Source organism: Tachyglossus aculeatus, chromosome 23 (assembly GCF_015852505.1).
Source record: "Tachyglossus aculeatus isolate mTacAcu1 chromosome 23, mTacAcu1.pri, whole genome shotgun sequence".
Classification (NCBI taxonomy): domain Eukaryota; kingdom Metazoa; phylum Chordata; class Mammalia; order Monotremata; family Tachyglossidae; genus Tachyglossus; species Tachyglossus aculeatus.
In genome coordinates, this window is record NC_052088.1 from 39,813,223 (window position 1) to 39,828,989 (window position 15,767).

A 15,767-nucleotide genomic window follows, 5' to 3' on the forward strand; every position below is an offset into this window, starting at 1 on the left:
TGTAAAACAGGGATTAAGACCCTGAGCCCCACGTGGGACATGGGCCGTGTCCAACCTCATTACCTTGTATCTACCCCAGCACTTAGAACAGCACACAGTAAGCGCTTAACAAATGCTATTAAAAAACAAAACAAAGCAAACAAACACCTGAAGTGTCACACCATCACCCAAGAAAAGGAAGTTAGTCATTCATTCAATCGTATTTATTGAGCGCTTACTGTGTGCAGAGCACTGTACTAAGTGCTTGGGAAGTCCAAATTGGCAACATATGGAGACGGTCCCTACCCAATAGTGGGCTCACAGTCTAGAAGGGGGAGATAGAGAACAAAACAAAACATATTAACAAAATAAAATACGTAGAATAAATATGTAAAAATAAAATAAATAAATAAATAGAGTAATAAGGAAAGGAAAGCCCCTGTTGCAGGAGGTGGTTTGTAGGGGGCTGGGGAAGCAGGATGCCGTGGGCAATGAACTGAGCTCAGGAGAGGAGAAAGACGGAGACATTCCCTAGGATCTGAGATCACATCTTCCTGCTCTGTGCGTTCCTCAAGCAGCTGGACCAGTGACTGGCTGGTGCTCAGTCCCTCCTGGTGGGCAGGGAATGTGTCTGTCATATTCTACTCGCCCAAGTGCTCTGCACACAGTAAGCGCTCAATAAATACTACTGACTGAATTGAGGCCTCCTTTTTTGCTGTCTTTTTTAAATGATATTTGTTAAGAGCTTGCTATGTTCATTCATCCCTTCATTCAATCGTATTTATTGAGCGCTTACTGTGTGCAGAGCACTGTACTAAGCGCTTGGGAAGTCCAAGTTGGCAACATATAGAGATGGCCCCTACCCAACAGCGGGCTCACGGTCTAGCAGGGGGAGACAGACAACAAAACAAAACATATAAACCAAATAAAATAAATAGAATAAATATGTACAAGTAAAATAAATAATAATAATAATGGTATTTAAGCACTTACTATGTGCAAAGCACTGTTCTAAGCGCTGGGGGGTATGCAAGGTGATCAGGTTGTCCCACGTGGGGCTCACAGTCTTAATCCCCATTTTACAGACGAGGTAACTGAGGCACAGAGAAGCTAAGTGCCTTGCCCAAGGTCACACAGCTGACAAGTGGAGGAGTCAATATAGAGTAATAAATACTTACAAACATATATACATATATACAGGTGCTGTGGGGAGGGGAAGGAGGTAAGGTGGAGGGGATGGGGAGGGGGACGAGGGGGAGAGAAAGGAGGGGGCTCAGTGTGGGAAGGCATCCCGGAGGAGGTGAGCTCTCAGTAGGGCTTTGAAGGGAGGAAGAGAGCTAGCTTGGCGGATGGGCAGAGGGATTGGGGGCATTCCAGGCCCGGGGGAGGACGTGGGCCGGGGGTCGACGGCGGGACAGGCGAGAACGAGGCCTAACGGTGAGGAGATTAGCGGCAGAGGAGCGGAGGGTGCCGGCTGGGCTGGAGAAGGACAGAAGGGAGGTGAGGTAGGAGGGGGCAAGGGGATGGACAGCCTTGAAGCCCAGGGTGAGGAGTTTTTGCCTGATGTGTAGGTTGACTGGTAGCCACTGGAGATTTTTGAGGAGGGGAGTAACATGCCCAGAGCGTTTCTGCACAAAGACGATCCGGGCAGCGGCGTGAAGTATGGATTGAAGTGGGGAGAGACAGTGCCAGGCACTGTACTAAGCACTGGGGTATATACAATCTAATCAGGTTGGACACAGTCTACATCCCACACAGGGCCTATAGTCTTTATGCCCATTTTACAAATGAGGAAACTGAAGCATAGAGAAATTAACTGACCTGCTCAAGGTCACACTGCAGACAAGTGGTGGAGCTGGCATTAGAACCCTGGTCCTTCTAACTCCCAGGCTCATGCTCTATCCATGAGGCCACGCTGCTTCTCAACCTTTCAGTTTATGGAATAATAATAACAATAATGATGGTATTTGTTAAGCGCTTACTATGTGCAAAGCACTGTTCTAAGCGCTGGGGGGGATACAAGGTTATTAGTTGTCCCACATGGGGCTCAGTCTTAATCCCCACCTTCCAGATGAGGCAACTGAGGTACAGAGAAATCAAGTGACTTGCCCAAAGTCACACAGCTGACAAGTGGCGGAGCCGGGATTCGAACCCATGACCTCAGACTCCCAAGCCTGTACTCTTCCCAATGAGCCATGCTGCTTCTCTTATTTAATGAAATAAGCCAGTATTTAAACCCTGAATATCATTTTTGCCACCGTGACAAAATTCATTTTTGTGAATCTCAGAAAATCCCACGGGCTTTTTTGGTTAATATCAAAAGTTGTACCACCAAAACTCGGTCTACTTAGGTTTTGGCTCCTCATCTGTGAATTCTTACTTTAAGTAACTAATGGAATTCCAAAATGTATGGAACACCTCAGGGGGACACACACAGACACACATACACACACACACGTTAAAACCGCCTATTGAAAACTTTGTTGGGGTTTATTGATTAAAATGAGAACTCTCTAAGCGCCTAGGTAAAATAACAGTAATTCTCTTTAAAAGCTAAGATAAAAGATAGTCTCTCTTTTCCCCCAAGAAAATCTGAACAACACAAATTCAAAAGTCAAAATGGACATTAGAAGAAAATTTTGGACGACAAATGAGAGGCCAACTTTTGAACTAATTTTTGGCTTCTCGTCTCTGAATTCTTATTTTAAGTAACTAATGGGATTCCAAAATGTATGGAACACCTCACGGGGACCCAGGGGACCCAGATGAGAGACTACTTGCAGAATCGCACTCTTCCTGCCCTGCCTCACGGACACTTGCAGAGGCGGTTAAGTCAAAACACCGCCCAATGCTGGCTACATTCCCGATCCTGCCAGGCGGCTTGTGAGGGGGAAAAAAAGTGAGTTTGAAAACCAACAGGACAGAATCAATAGTAAACACATCCTACAATCAATCAATCGTATTTATTGAGCGCTTACTGTGTGCAGAGCACTGTACTAAGCGCTTGGGAAGTACAAGTTGGCAACATATAAAGACGGTCCCTACCCAAAGAGCAACACTGACCACAGACATTTCTCGTCCCCTGTTTCGCGGTGTCTTTTAGGAGGCAGGAAACAAGGGACTGTGTAAGAAAGAGCAGGAGGAAGGGTGGCAGAGCAGCCAGATCACTCAATCAATCAATCAATCGTATTTATTGAGTGCTTACTGTGTGCAGAGCACTGTACTAAGCGCTTGGGAAGTACAAGTTGGCAACATATAGAGACAGTCCCTACCCAACAGTGGGCTCGCAGTCTAAAAGGGGGAGACAGAGAACAAAACCAAACATACTAACAAAATAAAATAAACAGAATAGATAAGTACAAGTAAAATAAATAGAGTAATAAATATGTACAAACATATATACCTATATACAGGTGCTGTGGGGAAGGGAAGGAGGTAAGATGGGGGGATGGAAGGGGGATGAGGGGGAGAGGAAGGAAGGGGCTCAGTCTGGGAAGGCCTCCTTGAGGAGGTGAGCTCTCAGTAGGGCCTTGAAGGGAGGAAGAGACTCGGGTCACTCTATTCCCCACACTTCGTCAGGTCGGGAGAAATGAGGGAAGAAGTGAGGAAGTGTCTGATTAATTCTTTCAGAAAGGAACACCGCAAGGGTAACCATGTTTAAAGTCGCTATCGAGGTAAAATGACCTGGCATACTTTTAGCACCATTTCCACTCTAGAAAACCCCAACTCCAACTCAGATTTAGTAAGACAACACAGGGTCGACAGGCGAGATTTGTCAAATGGGCCGTTCAGTACGCAGTGGAGTCCCCTGACTCTTCGGTAAGACCCAGGCGCCTGCAGCTGCCCCCGAAGTCCCCATGCCTGCCACCTTTAATAATAATAATAATAATGGTATTTTTTAAGCACTTACTATGTGCAAAGCACTGTTCTAAGCGCTGGGGGGACACAAGGTGATCAGATTGTCCCATGTGGGGCTCACAATCTTAATCCCCATTTTACAGGTGAGGGAACTGAGGCCCAGAGAAGTGAAGTGACTTGCCCAAAGTCACACAGCTGTCAGTTGGCGGAGCCGGGATTTGAACTCATGACCTCTGACTCCAAAGCCCGGGCTCTTTCCACTGAGCCACGCTGCTTCTGCACCGTGACGAGGACCGGCGACGAGTGACGGCCTGCTGGGCCACCGGGCCCTGCCCCATCCGGCCCCGCGGCCAGCGAGACTGTGACGGGGGCAATGCCGAAAAGGAGTGCTCTGGAGGCCCACGCTGCCCACCACGGCGAAGGCAAAACAATAAAGATGTGCCAAAGTGGCTTTTCCAAAGCACGGCCAAACCCGTGACTGGGAAAAATGCTCCTGAATTACCCCCAGAGCGGGAGGGGAACGGAAGGCTCCGGCAGCCCCTGGGGATCAACCGTTTGGGCCTGTACGAGTTCCCCTCCCCAGCCTTTGAAAAGACAATCATAGTCACAGAGCAGACACCTACCAGAGTCACAACCCAAACTGATTCACCTTTGTTATTTTCGGCTTTGATACGAGGGAAAAAAGGGAACGCAGGGAATACTTCATGCTGCTGCCTGGATTATCTTTGTCCAGAAACGCTCTGGGCATATTACTCCCTTCCTCAAAAATCTCCAGTGGCTACCAATCAATCTGCGCATCAGGCAGAAACTCCTCACCCTGGGCTTCAAGGCCGTCCATCCATCCCCTCGCCCCCTCCTACCTCACCTCCCTTCTGTCCTTCTCCAGCCCGGCCCGCACCCTCCGCTACTCCGCCGCTAATCTCCTCACCGTACCTCGCTCTCGCCTGTCCCGCCATCGACCCCCGGCCCACGTCCTCCCCCGGGCCTGGAATGCCCCCAATCCCTCTGCCCATCTGCCAAGCTAGCTCTCTTCCTCCCTTCGAGGCCCTGCTGAGAGCTCACCTCCTCCAGGAGGCCTTCCCAGACTGAGCCCCTTCCTTCCTCTCCCCCTCGTCCCCCTCTCCATCTTACCTCCTTCCCTTCCCCACAGCACCTGTATATATGTTTGTACATATTTATTACTCTATTTATTTATTTATTTTACTTGTACATATCTATTCTATTTATTTTATTTTGTTAGTATGTTTGGTTTTGTTCTCTGTCTCCCCCTTTTAGACTGTGAGCCCACTGTTGGGTAGGGACTGTCTCTATAGGTTGCCAATTTGTACTTCCCAAGCGCTTAGTACAGTGCTCTGCACATAGTAAGTGCTCAATAAATACGATTGATGATGATGATGATGATGATGATGAACGCAGCAGGAAAGCAACGAGAACCAGTAGTTAAGTGGGTCCAAAAAAATCATTTTTAAGAACCTTTTCCCTCAAAAGCCCCACACAATCCCGCATTCCCCGCATTTTGGTTGCGGATTTCCAAAAGTCGACAACTGATGGGTATTCTGGGAAGACCCACCTGGAGGTGGAGGGCAACTCCGCTGTCCACTGTCTCCCCTGGGGAGTCCCGGGCCTCCAGCTCTCACAGAACATGAGCGATGGGGCACAGGTTCATTTTTCTTATGCTACTTCAGAGAAAAGTCGGTTTTTCAGGACGACAGCGACGCCAAAAATACATTTTTCCCTCAGGACCTTCCAGAAACCTTTGCTTTCCCGAGAGTTGCTGTGTTATGACAGCTTACAGTTTCTTACATTTGATATTCTGCAACTCATCGTACAAAATCCCAACTCTCCTCCTGGCTAGTATGATATGGGGGCAGTCTTGGATCTAAAATTCCTCATCTTTCAAACAGCACAGTGCACTGTGAGCTTGTCATTCACTCATTCATTCAGCTGTATTTACTGAGCGCTTACTGTGTGCAGAGCACTGTACTAAGCGCTTGGGAAGTACCAATCGTCAACATGTAGAGACGGTCCCTACCCAACAACGGGCTCACAGTCTAGAAGGGGAGGCAGGCAACGAAACAGAACAAGGAGACAGGCATCAAAAGCATCAAAATAGATAAGTAGAATTATAAATATATACGTGTCATTAATAAAATAAATAGAATAAATATGGATAAATATACACAAGTGCTGTGGGATGGGGAAGGGGGTGGAGCAGAGGGAGGGAGTAGGGGCAATGGGGAGAGGAGGAGCAGAAGAAAAGGGGGGCTCAGTCTGGGAAGGCCTCCTGGAGGAGGTGAGCTTTCAGTAGGGCTTTGAAGCGGGGAAGAGAGCTAGTTGGGCGGATGTGAGGAGGGAGGGCATTCCACATCCACTAAACCACAGGGAAGCAGCGTGGCTTAGTGGAAAAGAGCCCCGGCTTGGGAGTCGGAGGTCATGGGTTCAAATCCTGGCTCTGCCACTTGTCAGCTGTGTGACTTTGGGCAAGTCACTTCACTTCTCTGGGCCTCAGTTCCCTCATCTGTAAAACGGGGATTAAGACTGTGAGCCCCACGTGGGACAACCTATTAACCTTGTATCTACCCCAGCGCTCAGAACAGTGCTCTGCACATAGTAAGCGCTTAACAAAAGCCATCATCATCATCATCATCCCAGGCCAGAAGAAGGACGTGGGCCAGGGGTCGACGGCGGGACAGGCGAGAACGAGGCCCAGTGAGGAGGTTAGCGGCAGAGGGGCAGAGTGCGCGGGCTGGGATGGAGAAGGAGAGAAGGGAGGTGAGGCAGGAGGGGGCAAAGTGACGCAAAGCTTTGTCGGTTACCCATCTTTTCAAAGCCAGGCACTCGGTCTTGAAGAAAATCAACAATAAATTTTATCCCAAAGCTTGCTCCTCAAACCTTCAACAAGTTTTTGGGGATGGCGCTGTAAGTTCCCAACTACTGTGAAGTGCAGGAGCTAAGATCATTGGGAAGCAGCATGGCTCAGTGGAAAGAGCCCGGGTTTTGGAGTCAGAGTTCAAGGGTTCAAATCCCGGCTCCGCCAACTGTCAGCTGTGTGGCTTTGGGCAAGTCACTTCACTTCTCTGGGCCTCAGTTCCCTCATCTGGAAAATGGGGATGAAGACTGTGAGCCCCCCGTGGGACAACCTGATCACCCTGTAACCTCCTCAGCGCTTAGAACGGTGCTTTGCACATACTAAGCGCTTAATAAATGCAGTTATTATTATTATTCATCATTCATTCACTCAGTCGTATTTATTGAGCGCTTACTGTGTGCAGAGCACTGTACTAAGCGCTTGGGAAGTACAAGTTGGCAACACATAGAGACGGTCCCTACCCAACAGCGGGCTCACAGTCTAGAAACTTGTACTTCCCAAGTGCTTAATACAGTGCTCTGCACACAGTAAGCGCTCGATAAATGTGATTGAATGAATGAATGACTGGAAAGGGGAAACAGACAACAAAATATTATTATTATTATTATTATTGTTATGAGTGTGGAAGAAGGAAGCAGGTGGGGGTGAGGCTGGCAGGGCCCAGAGAGGCACCATTTGGGATCGTATCATCGTTAGGTAAGGTCAGAGAGCTGGAAGGTGGGTAGGGCTGGGAATCCCGCTCACACATCCCTGCAACATTCACCCTCCTCTGGTCTCTGGGCTAATATGGAAATTCAACAAGACCTTGATTCTTCTGGGGCTGCTAATCTTCCTCTTCCCTGGGTTCCCCAACTGCTGGATACGCAGCGCTCCGAACAGTGTTTGGCACCTAGTAAGCGCTTAACAAATACCATCATTACTACTATTAAACTGATCCAAGCAATGGCGGGAAAGGGGAAGGGGCAGGAACAGGGGCTCATTACCACATCCAAGTATTAACAAACGGCTAAACTGCACATGAGGAGAGGGAAGAGGGAGCACATGGGGGGAAGAATGAAGCAAACTCATCACACACACTCCATTCACCCCTGGGGAAATACAGGTGCGCGGCCCGAATCAACTGATCACAGAAGCCCCACTACTAGGAGATGTACGGTGACTCGATTCCCTCTCTGCAGGGCTGGGGGTGGTTGGGAGGGGGGAAAACCAATTACAGATACGGGTTGCTGAGCTCATAAAGCAACTGGAAAGCATTCTTTCTGTAAAAAGGATAACAAAATTTCAAGCCAGGCTCTGCTTATTAGCACTGCTCTCCTCTACTCCTGTGTTACTGCCGCTTAAATGAGATTCAATTTGGTATTTCAACCCTAATAAGGTTTAAGGAGGGTCCTTCCAAACACTGTGCTCCAAATCATTCAAGTCACCTTCAAAATTCACGCTACGACACTGCAAGGAGCCCGTTTTTTAAAGAGCTTCTTATCGAAGCAGCCTTGCCCCCATGAGGCCTGACTCCAGGCCCTCCTGGTCGCTGACCGGATAAGAGGAAGAGGGAGGAAAGCCAAATTACGCTGTGGCCGAGCCAAAGCTCTGACCACTCGACCCCGGCGAGCATAGACGGGAGGTCCGGCTTGCCCAGGGTCCTCCGTCCCTGTTGGACAGTCCCATGGGCGCGTGGAGGGGCTCAACAAATGAGGGAGGCCACAGGAAAGCAACAGTGTTCCCGGCATTATAATAATAATAATGGTATTTATTAAGCGCTTACTATGTGCAAAGCACTGTTCTAAGTGCTGGGGAGGTCACAAGGTGATCAGGTTGTCCCACGGGGGGCTCACAGTCTTAATCCCCATTTTCCAGATGAGGGAACTGAGGCCCAGAGAAGTTAAGTGACTTGCCCAAAGTCACACAGCTGGCAATTAGCGTGGCTCAGTGGAGAAGAGCCCGGGCTTTGGAGTCAGAGGTCATGGGTTCAAACCCCAGCTCCGCCAATTGTCAGCTGTGTGACTTTGGGCAAGCCACTTCACTTCTCTGTGCCTCAGTGACCTCATCTGTAAAATGGGGATTGAGACTGGGAGCCCCACGTGGGACAACCTGATCACCTTGTAACCTCCCCAGCGCTTAGAACAGTGCTTTGCACATAGTAAGCGCTTAATAAATGCCATCATTATTAATTGGCGGAGTCGGGATTTGAACCCGTGACCTCTGACTCCAAAGCCCGGGCTCTTTCCACTGAGCCACGCTGCTACCAGCTTTGGGCCCCATAGGCAAAGATGGGACCCCATAAAGGTAACCTGAAGATTCCTGCTGGGGAGTGGGGGGAGAGGCAGAGGGAAAGCGAGAAGCAGAGCAACCAAAGGGAAGGTGCTCCTGGGGCCTCCTCGGACTTCTAGAGAGGCTGCTCCTTTCTAGAGCCCGGGCTTTGGAGTCAGAGGTCATGGGTTCAAATCCCAGCTCCACCAATTGTCAGCTGTGTGACTTTGGGCAAGTCACTTTACTTCTCTGGGCCTCAGTTCCCTCACCTGTAAAATGGGGATTAAGACTGTGAGCCCCCTGTGGGACAACCTGATCACCTTGCTACCTCCCAAGTGCTTAGGACAGTGCTTTGCACATAGTAAGCACTTAACAAATGCCATCATTATTATTATTATTATTACAATGTCTGTCCAACCTCCTAGGGGCCTGCAAGAAGCTGCCCCACATGCCCAGAAGCGCCAACTCCAGCAGCCACAGAGCATTTTTTTTCACTTGCTCTGGCCTGCTGCTCCACCATCCCTTCTGCTCCAGTGGCACTGCCGGACCTCCGGACGCTTCCAAGGGCTGCCCTGCTGGGGTTGGACAGGACGGGGAACAGACCCCTGCATGCAGCCACTTCCCCCTGCCCGCCACAGAAGCTGGCAAGGGTGGGGGGCACCACAGCAGCGACTGCCGGACTGCAGGCAAGGCTGCAGCCGGGAGTGGGAAGAATGGCAGGCCTGCCCCCTCCCAGTCCACCTTGCCCTTTATATTTGATTCTTCTATTTGTTTAAAACCTCTTTCTACGAAAGGGAGAAAGTGTTTGTGTGTGTCTGTCTGTCTGCCTGCTCTCCCAGGCCCAGAGTTTGAGCCCTGGGCGGAACTGGGGTTTGATCTGAACTCCTACGTTCACCCCAGTGCTCAGAACAGTGCTTGGCACCCGGCGCTCGATAAACACCAATATTCTCTGGGGGTGAGAAACAGGTTCCCTTGCAGGCTTTCTCCAAAGGGGAGGGATGAGGCTTCCAGTGGGGGCCCAGCCCAATCATCACAGCCCTTCCCGTGGGTACACACAGCTGCCTACACACGGAGATGAAATATTTTGTTAGTATGTTTGGTTTTGTTCTCTGTCTCCCCCTTTTAGACTGTGAGCCCACTGTTGGGTAGGGGCTGTCTCTATATGTTGCCAACTTGTACTTCCCAAGCGCTTAGAGCAGTGCTCTGCACACAGTAAGCACTCAATAAATATGATTGATTGATTGATTGATTGACGAGACCGTCCCCAACGAAGCAGAGAGATCGGCCTCGCCACAGGCTTCACCGTCAGGGCTCCTAACGTGGCACGGTTTTCAGGATGGCCACAGAAAGCTCGGCAGAGTAGAAAGGAGAATCAATCAATCAATCAATCGTATTTATTGAGCGCTTACTATGTGCAGAGCACTGTACTAAGCGCTTGGGAAGTACAAATTGGCAACACATAGAGACAGTCCCTACCCAACGGTGGGCTCACAGTCTAAAAGGGGGAGAAGGTCAATCAGTTCAATCAATGATATTTAATGAGTGCTTACTGTGTGAGGAGCAGTGCATTAAGCACTTGTTCACTCTTAATTCATACTACCTGGGGTTTGGAGAGCACTCTGCATTTTATGTCATTTTGTCATTTTATGTGCTCTGCACATAGTAAGCGCTCAATAAATACGATTGATGATTGATGATTTTGGTTCTCACAACATCACTGTGAGGTAGGGAGAGACAGGTAGCATTCTCCCCATTTTCCAGACAAGGAAACTCAGGGCCAGAGCGGTTAAGTGGGGTGCCTGGGGGTGACCCAGCAGGCCAGTGGCAGGGCGTGGTGACCCAAGGCAGAAGCAAGGTCTGCGGAGGTGGAGGGGTCCCTTCTGCCAAACCTCAGGTCGCGGGCACCAAAGGCGTCGTCACCCAGAGACCAGACCCTCAACAGTCCAGCTCCCGAGGGTGGCAAGGCTGAGGACCCGCTATATGGAGCTGCGTCCTCGATACTGGGGGGCACCCGGATCCCGTGGGAGGGTGGCGGTCAGTGGCCGGTCAGGAGTCCGGCAGCCAAACCTTCTCCTTGCTCTAGCACACCCTGCTTGCTACCTTTCCTAAAGCCAAGAGCCTGGGGTGAAATTTGAAACTAGTCAAGTCCAACCTCAAAAGGCACTTATAACTTGGTAAAATCCGGCCCTTTCATCATGAGATGAGTCTTTGAAGGCAGAGATGAATTGCTGTTTTCGAGAAATATTGCCCAAAGAAAGCCTGATTATTTACAGTCTCATCCACAAGTGTGCTTTTATGTCTGTCGCTCTGTGGGCACAGATCTTTGAAAAGTCGAACCACGCGGATATGTAAAGAAACAAAGAGGACATCATTTCCACATAAAAGAAAGCATCCAGTAATTAAAAAAAACAAACACTTTTTTCCCTAAATATGAATTGTACCGCAATCTATGAAGGGGGAAACTCACTAACCATTTTCATCTAGGCACATTCAGGATCTTTGAAATTGCTCTTAAAAGCACGCACAGAACAAATGTCCAGAAGAAGAGAAAGCAATCACCGTAATCAGTTAAGAATGAGATCTCCGTTCCGAGTTTCTTGGTCAGTAAGAGCGTGGTCCAATCCACGGGCTGCCCGCAAGAGGTGGGCTTGGTGGCTGTGGCAAAATCTAACACCTGCTACTGCGGGGGAGTTGATGCATTCACCCGTTTGCCGCTCCACTGCGTTTCCTTCCTGAATCCACTACACTAATAATGGCATTTTATTAAGCGCTTACTATGTGCAGAGCACATACACTAGATAGTATATTCAGTGTCAGGCGCCTTTACCTCTACTCTACGCTCTCACACCTCTCAGGGTCGCACCCGGAGAGTTTCCGGTACTCCACCAGTCTCGACTATGGGAGGGAGAGTCAAGCAGAGGCATATTCGTTCCTTTCCAGGCTTGGCGAGTGGCTAGCGAATGGAAGGCGATCTGCTACGAGTCAAAATTCACCGGTGCTGGGCAGCGGTGGCAAAGGACAGAGTCGAGGGAAGAGACTCAAGTTTACTGCGTGGAAGGAGGCAATGGTCAACCACTTTCGTATTTTTACAGAGAAAACTCTATGGATACACTACCAGAATTCATTCATTCAGTCGTATTTCAATCTTCTAGACTGTGAGCCCACTGTTGGCTAGGGACCGTCTCTATGTGTTGCCAGCTTGTACTTCCCAAGCGCTTAGTACAGTGCTCTGCACACAGTAAGCGCTCAATAAATACGATTGAATGAATGAAAGAATGACTGCATATGGCGGGGGGGGAGGGGGACATTCTGGGAGAGATGTGTCCACGGTGTCGCTATGGGTCGGAGACGACTTGACAGCATAAGACAAGACATACTCTCTCAAGCTCCCAGTACAGTGTTCCACACAGAATAGCCTAATGATTGCTTCTGTTTTCCAAAATGCAAATTTGGCCCCTTTTGGTCAATGGAAACATGAGAATAGAAACGAGGTACCAGAGCAGACGTCCAGTTCAATGCCCCACACGCAAGTAGATAGCCAGCACTGGGCTCCGGGCCCAGCTAGCATTTAGTACAGCACTCTGCTCACCAGAGGTGCCAATTCAAAAAAAGCGAAGCAAAAACCAACTCAAAATCTCCACATACCCCTTCCCTTTCATTTTTAAACAAGCTCTAGCACTTCCCAAATTGTGGAAGATTTAAGGCACACTTCGTCTTTCACCAAGAACCAGCTTGGGTTTAACTAGATTCTTTTGAAGTACTACAGTCGTATTTTTAATTGTCATTTTGCTGAACCCAAATTACCGATGTTTTCCAGGAGAAAGATGATGAATGATTCCACGGTGCCAAAACAATAATCTAATTGATGAGTCATTTGGGAAGTAACCCGGCACGCTTTTCAGATTAGCAAAATGGGGAGGTCGTCTTATGAATTGGAGAGTAATCTCTTTTGCCTTCCCTGGAGGCTCACAAGACCTTTCAGAAAGTATCGACGATTCAATAAACTCAAACTCTGGAGTCCTCAGGCTCCTAAAGTGAAGGAGAAACTAGAAGTGGATCTAATTTGGGAGTGGGCAAAGTACGAAAAAGCACATGGGAAAAGCCAAAGCAAACTTTATCCCCCAAGGACAGAATGATTTTCAAAATCTGCACGTAGGCATGCCCACCCCAGGGCTCTAGATGGGCCGGGATCGAACAGCCGTCCTGTATGCCACATTGAAACTTAGAGTTTTGGCCTTCCGCCTGCTTTCCTCCAGCCCAGAGTCTGCCCACTCCCCACCATGCCCCCAGAGTGAGAGATAAGCTTTAAAAAACCTGGGATCTCCCCAGGGACATGAGAACCCTTGCTGTGAAAGGCGTTGAATCTGATGTCATAAAGCCGTCACGAGGATTTGCCCAACTGAGTCGTGTCCCAACGAAAGCGGTGGGAGCCGCGGGGATACCGTCGGCCCACGGGAAGGGCCTGGGAAGGGGGGGGGCGGCACCACTCAGGTTCGAAGGCCAGAACAACTGAGTCAGAAGCCCCATGACCACAGCCGGGGTGGGGACCCGCCCCTGCCACTGCCTTGGGACGTGGAGGCGTGCGGGTGGGCCCGGCTGCCGTGGACGCTGCTGCCTCGCTCTCGGCTCGCCCGGAGAAGGTGTTGCCACCGGCCCTGGCAAGCATCTGCCCAGCTTCCCCAGCCCCCAGGGTCAGCACGAGTAAGCCCTGCGGCCAGTGGGGGAGCGGCCCAGCCTGCCAGACAGCCCTGCCCCGAGCTGCGGGAGACGAGCGACTTGCTCGGCCTACATGGGGGAGAAGCGGCCGGCGGAGCAGAGGCAGCGAGGGGTCAGCCCTCCCCAAGGCAAACAGCCCCCCGCTGACGGAGGCGTCGGCATGAGGGCCAGGGTGGACTCCCAGGAACGACGCGCAACTCGAACTAGCCCGGCCGGAGCCGAGCTCCTCCCTCTCCGTGGGCTTCACCCACGAAGATCAGGCTGTTGAAGCCCTCAGGGTGACTGTGCTCGGCATCCCTCGGGGAGATTCCCAGCTCACCCGCCCCAGAGATCTCCTAGTGGAGTGCAAAGTCCAGAGGGGCAGAGACAATGCCCATGTGGACCCATTTTCATGCGGTTCTAGCAGAGTGCCTGCTCCTGTCCCCATCTCCTACCTCTTCCCCATTTCAATGTTGAATAAACATTTGATTGACTGAAATGGCATTTACAGTGAACATATCCCTTGCTAAAAATCGATCACGACTGGGTCTGCTTCTGAATCACTCTCAGCCCGGGAGGGCTCAAAGAAACAACTCCCCTCAACTTCCCGTCCCCCTGGCCGAGCTCTAAGCCAGGGACCACCACCTCCCACACTCACCACGTCCCTCATACCCCTGTTCCCAGGAGGATGAGGGGCTCAGAAGAAGACACAGTCTGGGCAGACGCTGTTCCCAACAGGGCTCTTCCTGCTAACACAACCTACAGGGCGGAGCGCCAAGCTCCTGCCCCTGCCTCCGACCCCCTCACCCTGGTGAATTGCCACCCATTCACCACTGCTAAACACGTACGACAACATGGCCGGCGCCGTATCCAGAGGCATCGTGCGCTTGGGGGAAGCCTCGATCACTTTTGTACAAAACCACGCAGTCCGCGTTTCCCCACTCCCCCGAGGTCGGCACCCTCCGCTCACCTGTTATCCGACGGAAGGAGCGACAGCAGTGCCAAGGCTGAAAGTTTCCTCCTTTCGGGCTGAGTGATGTTGTCCATGCGGTCGACCCACATTTCAATCATGTTCCCCAGGAGCTGGTCCATCTGAAAGATACGGAGGCCATTTCAGGGTGGCTGAAGAGCAATTCCCTCATCATCACTATCATCACATCGGGATCGATGACTGGGAAGCCGAATCTGCTGATCCTGGTGCGAAGCTGTCTGCATCTTGGATGAAGCAAGGCAGTCTTTCTTGGAAGACCGCACCCCTCCACCCGGCCTCGCAAGTGACAACAATACAGAGGGTTTCAGGACCCGGCACGCTGGAAGGAACCACGAAAGCCGATCTTACTGGACAATGGAGGGGATGCTCGAGAGAGACCCTTTCAGGCTGGAAACTGGCCAAGGGCAGTTCTCAATACAACAGGAGCCCCTGCCCGGCTCCACCATTTGCCTGCTAGGTGACCTTGGGTAAGTCACTTCACTTCTCTGTGCCTCAGTTACCTCGTTTGCAAAATTCATTCATTCATTCAACCGTATTTATTGAGCGCTTACTGTGTGCAGAGCACTGTACTAAGCGCTTGGGAAGTACAAGTTGGCAACGTATAGGACAGTCCCTACCCAACTGTGATCCCCATGTAGGACATGAAGTGCTTATGACCTGATTAGCTTATATTTACCCCAGCGTTTAGAACAGTGCTCAACATAGAAAACGCTTAACAAATACTGTTATTATTAAGAAGGATTATCCTGTACTCTCATCTCCCAGGGGAGCACCCCACTGGCTGGGGGTCTGACAGAAAGACCCCGTCTTGGCCCGCAGACTGGGGGCAGGGGAGGAAATAAATGGCTTCTTCAGGGTCTATCCAGCTCCACGATTTTATGGAGATGAGAGACGAAATGCCCATAAAATGACTTCCAAATTCAAAAGCAAATACAGGGAAAATCTCCAGTTGCTCATACCCATAAACACTGGAAGAAAAATCAATCTTTATTGCAGTAACTGCCAGCCCCTACCCATTGCCAGTCGCTGGGTGGGAGTCTGAGGTAGTTTCCTACAGTTGAGGAGACACCGCCTGCTACCAAGTTGATCCAAGCCCTCTAGACTGTACGCTCTTTGTGGGCAGGGAAC

At 50.3% G+C, this 15,767-nt stretch overlaps 1 protein-coding gene across 1 annotated transcript in view; it reads right to left on the reverse strand.

Moving 5' to 3' along the window:
• Nucleotides 1-15,767, reverse strand: part of IPO11 (importin 11) — a 178,806-nt gene that overhangs the window by 35,880 nt on the left and 127,159 nt on the right. Inside the window, exon 27 of the mRNA XM_038765718.1 lies at nt 14,619-14,740. Within this exon, the coding sequence (XP_038621646.1) occupies nt 14,619-14,740 (122 nt within the window). The remainder of the gene's footprint in view (nt 1-14,618; nt 14,741-15,767) is intronic.